Source organism: Dipteris shenzhenensis, chromosome 4 (genome assembly GCF_047967505.1).
Source record: "Dipteris shenzhenensis isolate YYH24624 ecotype China chromosome 4, Dip_SZ_1.0, whole genome shotgun sequence".
In the NCBI taxonomy this organism is placed as follows: domain Eukaryota; kingdom Viridiplantae; phylum Streptophyta; class Polypodiopsida; order Gleicheniales; family Dipteridaceae; genus Dipteris; species Dipteris shenzhenensis.
The window spans coordinates 33,678,829-33,687,805 of NC_141599.1; the positions used below are offsets into that span (position 1 = coordinate 33,678,829).

The 8,977-nt window shown below is 43.0% G+C and overlaps 1 protein-coding gene across 5 annotated transcripts; it reads left to right on the forward strand.

Annotated features, from left to right (window-relative positions):
* The first annotated feature begins 342 nt into the window (after positions 1 to 342).
* LOC147902748 (zinc finger CCCH domain-containing protein 18-like) lies at positions 343 to 8,716 on the forward strand. Of its 5 annotated transcripts, XM_087373752.1 has the most exons (11): positions 1,341 to 1,761; positions 1,850 to 1,978; positions 4,304 to 5,304; positions 5,711 to 5,878; positions 6,130 to 6,309; positions 6,422 to 6,477; positions 6,558 to 6,767; positions 6,910 to 7,018; positions 7,119 to 7,287; positions 7,439 to 7,522; positions 7,653 to 8,716. In XM_087373752.1, exons 2-11 carry the CDS (start codon positions 1,898 to 1,900, stop codon positions 7,662 to 7,664), a joined length of 2,070 nt encoding a protein of 689 aa, XP_087229878.1. In that variant the 5' UTR covers positions 1,341 to 1,761; positions 1,850 to 1,897; the 3' UTR covers positions 7,665 to 8,716. The 5 variants fall into 5 exon arrangements, with proteins under 5 accessions (XP_087229879.1, XP_087229881.1, XP_087229882.1 ...); XM_087373753.1 differs by lacking the exons at positions 1,341 to 1,761; positions 1,850 to 1,978 and adding an exon at positions 343 to 1,104; XM_087373755.1 differs by lacking the exons at positions 1,341 to 1,761; positions 1,850 to 1,978 and adding an exon at positions 343 to 519.
* The last annotated feature ends 261 nt before the right edge of the window (positions 8,717 to 8,977 follow it).

Here is an 8,977-nt window from a genome sequence, read left to right on the forward strand (position 1 = left end):
ACTGAACTTAATTAGCACTCCGACGAGTACAATTAGCATGCAAGTTTCATGCAGTTTTCAACCTAAATCCCATAGACCCTCACTAGGGGCCAAAAAAACCGAGCAAAGACACGGTCAAATCTTGAGCTTTGAGGGGAGGGATTGTGAAGAGGATGAAGCTAAGGTAATCTAAATGTATGAGAATGAGATGGATATAATATATATAAGGATATGTATGGAGGATGTATGAATGAATCTATAGAAGAAGCTTGTCGCTATCTTCTTCACGCCTCATCAACAATCAGATCTTGGGCCACCACCCTTTTTTCTCTCTCTCTCTCTCTCTCTTTCAATATTCCTGAATGCCCTCTACCCTTTACACATTTGCCCAGGAGAGTCCCTCGCCACATTGCCTTCCCTAAACCTCACACCTCAACACGCTCCTCCCAGCTCAGATCAAAGGCTGGCGAGGTAGGGTACTTAGCTGGGCGAAGAATCGGAGAAGAAGGTGGATGTTGATGATTGAAAGGATATACGGAGGTGATTTCAACTGACCTGTGAAGTAGAGTTTGCACTAACAAGTATCTATGTACTCGTCCTCCCTCGAGAATGCATTTCTGAGCCTAGCAAGTCCGGAGCTCTGAAGATGGGTTCCTTCTAATTCTAAAAGAATCCGCAAGAATGCATTTCTGAGCATATATCCATCCTCCCTCAAGTATATATGTCCCTCCTCCCTCAAGAATGCATTTCTGAGCATAGTAAGTCAGAAGCACTGAAGATGGGCTCCTTTTAATTCCAGACGAATCCTCAAGAAAGCATTTCTGAGCATACATATCCCTCCTCCCTCAAGAATGCAATTCTGAGCCTAGCTAATCAGCAACAATCTGAAGATGGGTGCGTTCTAATTCCAGACGAAACCTCCCACTCCATCATACTGTCGGTGTACCGTTTCATTGCTCCTGCAGCAGCAGCAGCTCCTAATCTTGTACATGGGGAGCGGTTGCTTTGTGAGCGGCATCATCATCAACAATGATGATGAGCAGTAGCAATCAGTTTTAGAACTTGCCGCTTGTGCAGCAGACCGTGTGCTTTGCCGATTACAGTCGATTCCTCCTCCCCATTCAGGTCGGTTTGCTCCCGCACGCAGCCCAATAGAGTGATCGATTCTTTCTCAGCATTCAAACAAGAGCAAGATTAATGAAGACAGGCATCTAGTAATTCGTTCGAAAACTTGTGGTGTGGAAGCAAGAATTTTACTGTTAGAGCTTAAGCGCTTGTGCTGCAATCAGTGTACTTTTGCTGATCGCAGTCCATTCAGGTCGGTGTGCTTGTCCTCCTGCATGCAGTCCCGTAGAGTGATCAATTCGTTCTCAGCTTTCAAATATGAGCAAGAATCAAGACAGCCGTCTAGTATTTTGCTCGAAAACTGGGGTTGAAGCGGCCATACTCATCGATTGATTCAAACATCTTTCTTTGCTTATCAACTGCGAAGGTTTCCACAGCTGCTGTAGTATTGTGTTTTCGAATGCTTTTTGAGAATATAAATCGAGCATGAAGAAGGTGCGTTGCGGAGCTGAGTTCACAGTCAGGCGTAGACAAAGTGTGCCCTCCTGATCTCTCACTTAGTTACACAGATCGTGCAGTTCGTGCTGCGGAAGACAGTTAGGCTTACAGAAGCTCCATTTCTCAATCCTTGTCTCTTTCTTTAATCTTCCCCGTCTGTCTTCCCGCTCCGATTTGCGAAAGACACGTTCATGCGCTAAACCTCCACGCTCAAGACAGGTTCGCTGAACTCATCCCTGTGCAACACCATCACTACGAGCTAGCTTCTGATTGCGATAACTCATTCGTTGCAATACTCTTCCTACAGGTTTGTAGCTCTCAGGCCATACTCTCTACAAACTTCTCCTCCGATATCATGAGCTGCTTGGGTTTCCGTTTGTCACATGAACACTCTAGGAACGCTACAGCGGGACTAGCGGTTCTTCAGAAATACAAGGTTACTGCCATTGCTGTTCCTGTATGAGATGATGATCAAAAACCCCTGTCCGTAGTTTTTCTTTCCGCTGGACAAGAATTGCACTAATACTAGCTATCATTTACCGTGTTTCTTTTTTGGTCTTGTCGTGCAACCCATGATCCCTTAATTTTTGAATAGTGTATCTTCTGCCTGCTTCTCGGAGTTTTCTTCCGTGAAAAGTGACCATCAGGTACACTTATCCGAAAGCAACCATGAGCGGATGAGAGGGAGGCGGGATTTCTGTATGTTTTTTAAATGTCCTTCCTTGTAGCGATTATCTTTCGGATGTGACTGCCGTTGCTTGAATATCTTATCCACCATGGGATGCCAGCCATGGGTGGCTTCGCCTCGTTGTTAATCCTGCCGAACCTCGAGCTTTGTAGGTCAGGGATTAGGTCCTGCTTTTGGGCTTGCCCGAGAAGCAGTGAACGCCTGTTTCTCAGGAGATACTGGGAAGATCAAGCTCACTTGATGTTGGCTCTCAACGAGTGGACGTGCTCATTCCTACTGTTCAGCGATTCGTAGGAGAAGCACAGTGTTGTACGGCTTCTGCGGATTTAAGATTGGTTGCTGATTCATACGATCACAGTACTGTATATGCTCTTGCTTCGAAGTTCCGTAGGGTCTTCATGCTGCTGATATGCTTCGCTGTTTGATTTGTGTATGAACGGCAATTTTCTGTCGTAGGTTGCCTTGTAGATTCGCATTGAATAGCGTGGTCTTGCCTTTCTAAATTTAGTCATTCTAATGGATCACAGGGTATGTGCAGACCTTCAGATCGCCCTCTTACCGTCTCAATACTTTTGCCGAGTCTTTATGCTCATCAGAGGCCCTCTTGAATTATACCTCTGCATTGGCTAGTGAACTCAAAGGAAGGCATATCTTCTGTTCCATTCCAATTTCAACAATTAATAGGGAATGTGGATCCATCAGCATAGGAGGAACTACATCAATGAGCGCTTAGTTGTACAGTCTCGTCTTACATAGCCTACGTGGGTTAAGGCCACAGGGTCCAGTTTCTTGCTTTAGAACAGGAAGGTTAGCGCAGTTTTTGAAGGGCTTTTGGCACTTGCATACAGTGGGTTTCACCCTGTAAGAAGACTGGGTTGTTCTTTATGTTTCACACAGCTACGGCCAGTATAATATCTGCCTGTGGTATTGGATGCACATACGAAGTGTGGTTTATGTGATTCGAGGGCTTTGGATTTCTAGCGTTTGCCATTCTGTAGCCAGTGGTCTTATGGGCCACAATCTTGCACTGTACGCAAACAATCCTCTCAATTCTTGGAAGTACATTGGCGCTTCCTCCTTTCATGGAAAGAAAACAATTGTATGTTCTCCCAACTTTTGGTTAATAGCATATCACAATGACAGATCTATGTCTTTTTCCAACTTGAGACTCATGCTGTGACTGCAGCTGGTTTCTGAATCTTTGTACATAGTTCTATGGAACTCAGTCTAGCACGTTTGACAATTTGGATTGATAATAAATTGTGAGCAGGTTGTCGGTAGGAATATTGGCATTATAAATTGGGCTTTCAAAACATTTGTGATCTTCAAAGTAGACTTCACAAATAGATGATCCATTTCGTAGATACTTGACTAGTTCCTTCTTACAGCTTTTGTGACTCCCAGGCTTAATTGTAATTGTTTTGAGTTTCCTCGAACCTTTTAAAGCATGAATTCTTCCAGCCCTACTTTGAGCTATGCCTTCGATTTTGTCGATACTCTTCCTTATGCTACTTCTAGTCTTGGTAATCATTGTATTGAGTTTCCTCAACCCTTGTAAGCATGATTTCTGTCAGCGCTACCTTGTATTATACCCTCTCGCATGTGTTATGAATTAAGATCATAACGATGTTTTATATTATATTCCTTCTGGAGCTCTTGTATTATTTTGTAGTAAATGAACATCAATATTTTCATGGAAATGTTTGGGAAAGTTGTTGATCGAGCCCATACTTGTTTTGCTACTAGTTTTTACCATCCTATGTACTATTAGAGAGTAGGTGCTATCATCCCTTAAAAATTGGTATGGACAGCCAGACAGCTCATACATAGTCTTCTATGTTCATGATGCCATGTAGCATCTGATAGATTTTTAAAGTTTAAAATTGTTGCCATACCCTCAATTATGCTATTCATGATCATGGTAGGAGTTTGAATCAAGTTGATACTCTGTAATTCTTCCCAACAACTTTATTGAATGTGAAGAGGCATGGGGTTTTTAATCAGATCTAGACTCTTTGTTGTTTTCTTAGCACAGAAAGTGGTCTTTAAAACTGGATTGCTAAAAATTTCCAGGATTTCATGGACGTAGAGGAGGCAAGAAGAACTCTTTTCACCCGGGTCCAGGGTTTTGATGCTGACAATGCCTTCAAGATCATGGGCTACCTGCTGCTTCAAGACTGGGGAGAACAATACTTGCTTCATCTAGCATTGGGTTCAGATGTGACGCTACACTCCCTTATCACTAAAGCAAAGAAGGAACTCGGTTTAAATACCAGGACTCCCACACATCATCTAGGGAAATCCCTATTACAGTCACATCCAGAGATAAAGATCCCGTTGTCCATACAGATGTCAAGTCAGTCCCTTATTCAAGTATCCCCCCATGGAATAAAACCTGCTTCGAGTCAGAACTTTTACACCACAGAGAATACAAAATTCAATCTTAGCAATCTGAATCCTTGCCCTCAGGTGAATGAGCACTGGACAGCTCCTAGGATGACTTATTTGCAAGATAAGATCCCCATCTCTCATGAACCTTTTGAGGAAATCTATTCGTCGTCAGGTGGATCTTTTAACATGTTGGGGCAAAGTTCTTTTCTTACTGTTAAAGATCAGAATAATTTTTTGGAGATGCCTACAAAATGGACCTCACCTTCAATTGTGGATGCAAGCTCTGCTCACTTGAATACATTCCTAGTGTGGAAACCTTGTCTGTTTTTTTCACGAGGCTATTGCAAGCATGGGAGTAATTGCCGCTTCATGCATTCTGGAGAAAAGTATGCTTCTACACCCATGTCCCCTCCTACAGAGGAGTATCTGGAAACAATTGGATCAGATGATGGATTCCTGACACAAGGCTCTTTAGATTGTCTTGAGCGAGAACTGCGAGAGCTTCTTCGAGGGATGCGAACACCGGTGTCAATTGCCTCTCTTCCACAACTCTACTATGAAAAGTTTGGGAAAACCTTACAAGCAGAGGGCTACTTAACAGAGAGTCAACGCCACGGGAAAGCTGGATATAGTCTTACTAAGCTTCTTGTAAGGCTTAAAGGCATCGTCACTCTGATTGAGCGGTAACTCCCCAATTTTATTTTATTTTGGGCAGATTAACTCCCCAATTTACTCTTCATGCCATTTCTGTCCCCGTGTATGTATTTTGGGATAATTGGACAATGTTTAAATTTGGATCTTATTGTAGAGGAAAAAGTGGAGAGAATTGAACAATTCGTTCAGGCTCTCACGTTCACAATTGCATAATCAAAGAAAGCTTTGTAGTTCTATCGTTTCTTTTGGCATGGTTGACTCGTGCAATTTAGACATACTGGATCTTGTCAATGGCCTCCCTCATCAAAGCTCCCTTAATTTTGTGGCTGTTCGTGGTATCTCAAATGGCAAATAGTGAACAAATTGTAGGAACCATAACTTTACCAATTCTTCAAGGGTTCTGAACTGATTATTATCAGCTTTTTACATGGTCAGGCCTCATGGTCAACACGCTGTCGTACTCACTGAGGATGCTCATAAGTTCATGGACTTCAGAGGTAATCGCGATGATTATAGTGCCATAAATCCGAGTTCCAGACAGATCTACTTGACATTTCCAGCTGAAAGTACCTTTACAGAACAGGATGTTACAATTCATTTCAGGTAATAAAGCTAACATCTTTTATTCTCCAGTTGTAGCTCCCATCTGCAGCTATTAATTTGCTTTTAGAGTGTCCTCAAAAGACCCTCATCTAAGTATGAATGAGTTTCTTCATTGAGGTTGTCTTTTAGCGCTAGCTAGGCGGACACCACATGGGTAGGCACACCCAATGTGTGTGTGTGTGTGTGTGTGTGTGTGTGAGAGAGAGAGAGAGAGAGAGAGAGAGAGAGAAATTCAATTTCTCTGTTTCCAGGGCATATGGACCTGTTCAAGATGTTAGAATCCCCTACCAGCAAAAGCGCATGTTTGGATTTGTAACATTCATGTATGCGGATACTGTTAGAACAATATTAGCAGAAGGAAATCCACACTATATATGTGGTGCAAAGGTCCTTGTCAAGCCCTACAAAGAAAAGACAAAAATTGGTGACAGGTAAGAACCTACTATTATTCGTTGCTCTAGAAAGCCATTTGTTTTTCAGGCATAGCAGATTGTAGGATATAATATGTCTGAAACAAAAGTAATGGCGTTCCTTGCTCTATAGGAAGCCACTGGACCCCGATCACTCGAAGCACGTTCCAGCAATCGTCCACCTACCACGTAATTTTTTTAATTTTTGTGCCCTATATCCAGTGTCAATACATTTTCGATGTTTTCTTAGATGAACCCTTGATGTTCAGTCGCAAGATCTCCTGAGGAAGATCAGTTCGTGCAACGCATCGAAGATGATAGAATTTTTGCACTGGAGAGGAAACTAGCCGATCTGCAGCTAACTGGAACATCAACACAGTTTTCTAAGTCGACAGCAGTGACTTCTGCTAACAATCGGGAACAGGAGCAGGCTTTGAATGAAGAATTTGAAATCGGCGGTCCCTCTCTTAGTGCTGACGGTAAAACAGCTTGTATCGGATATATCCGTAGAATATCATTTTACTGATTCTTTTGTTAAGAAGGCTAGGCTCTAGTCCCTTTCAGCATTTTACGTTTTACACTGTGTCGTTGGAATTAAAGCGATGCTCTTTGTTGCATTAGATGCATTTCATCTTCATTCAACTACCTTCAAGTATGTGCTGGATATTCTGGAAGGAGAAAGCAAGGACAATGACATCACCGATTCCACAACTGCTACGGTTCCACAAAGGTGCTTGCAGGGGATTATCATTTGTCCTTGTGCTTTGCGGCTGGCTTTTCTGGGAGTCAAGCTTCTTTACTTGATCTAAGTTTCCGTTTTCCGATTTCAGATTGGATTCGAAAATTTCGGACAGCTCTTTTGAGAATCCCAGCATCTCAGAAACTTTTGCAAATACTGTTGAGAAGTTCAAGAGCCATCACTTTGGTAGTCAAGTCAGCATCTCAGAAACTTTTGCAAATACCGTTGAGAAGTTCAAGAGCCATCACTTGGGTAGTCAGGTATCACCTTGAAATTCACGTGGACTTCTCCATTCGAAGAACTTCTTTAAGTTTTTATTGGAACCAAGTAAGATCGGGGACTGGAGTCACAATCTTAGAAGTTTCATATTGCTCGAGACCCTCATGATTGCCTGTTTTTCTTTGGGGTCAGAGCGCACTCTTAAGCCAACACAGCTGGGGTGCACCAACACTTTTCGCTCGCAGTAGAATTGGTGCTCAAAACATATCGGACGTGGTAATGTGACTCATCTGTATTTTTTGTAAACACCTTTTCTGCGTGTTTTCAAGTTAACTCCGAATTAGAATTCTGCATCTTTTATAGCATTCAAAGAAGCTTATTCGGGTGTGTCGACCCAATTGTGCAGGGTAGCTGTTAAGGTTTTTGTTATCTTCATCCAGAGCATCACAGTTTGCGGCGACGAGAACGTTATTCAAGTCGTCAACAGGCTCCACTTAACACTGGGGCAAGAAATTCCTTCTATACTCGATACAGATACATGGAAGAAAGGTGGTGAACCAACCAGACGAATAGGCGGAAGAAGTTACCGACCAGCGTCAATGGTTGTGTTTTGTGCAAGGAAACATACGTTACCGCACCTCTCAAGGTTTCAGTAGTAATAGAGGCTCGCCCAAGAAAGATATAGTACTTCTGGGTGTCATCCAGCCTTTACGATCATCGCCCTGTTTGGGTAAACAAAATGTAGCTCAGGATTGTTTAATGCCTGCAGATACCTGAACTTTGGAACATATGCTGTTTATAGCTTGTAGATAAATCGATCTCGCTCGAGGTCTAATTTCCAAACTATTGTATCAAGCTTCTGTCCGATGTGCAGAGTAGCAGCTCTACTCCTGGTCATATGACAATGGGACGTGTGATGATGGCTCATATTCCATCTATCGTTTGCTTGTTTTGGCTTTTCTTCTTTTCGGCTACATGCGGCGCAAGTTCGTCATCAATGATGAAAGGGAGTATTATACACACCGTCATCAGCTCCAGGCTGTAAAGAGCTAGTCCTTCACGCATGACTACTTTCTCCCGTCCACAGTGTCCCTTGTCTGTCGAGGCTCTTGTTTGCTTCAGGAAACATTTGTTTTATCGTTGTATAAAAGAATTCAAAGTCCGGACCGGGCAAATAGTAGCTCTTTCCTTACAGATCGTAGAAAGGCTTATAATTAGCTGCATCGTGTCCGTCCGCAAACAGATTGTGATGAAGCCTGGAAAAGGCGGTTTTGGAAGGCGGAGGCTGTGAGAAGCACGGACTGCTTTTTGTGGCAGCTCCCTCCGTCACAGTAATGTCCATGCACATCAACGTCATGGTTGATGGAATGCGTCTGTCGGAGCGCACTTTGTGCATGCTGAGCACGAGGGTCTGTCTCGGAATTTGGGAAAGCGCACTCAGCTGTTTGGATCTTGTATGATGATTGTATCTTGGCGGGAAATTGGAATACGTTCTATGATGGGAACGAGCCAGACATCGTTGCGCTGTTGCCTTTAATTCAAGCGTGCTCTCATTGGCACGAGTGATGATTTCTTCAATCTTGATCACACATCTTCACTCGTCACTACGTCTACAAAATCTTGCCAAGCTGCCGTCTTTGCAACTGCTGTGACAATCTTTGCGGGACTCTGATTTTTTGAATCGATTGGCCGGTCAGCCGTGAAAATCTTTTCAATCTATCGGCGTTGCAA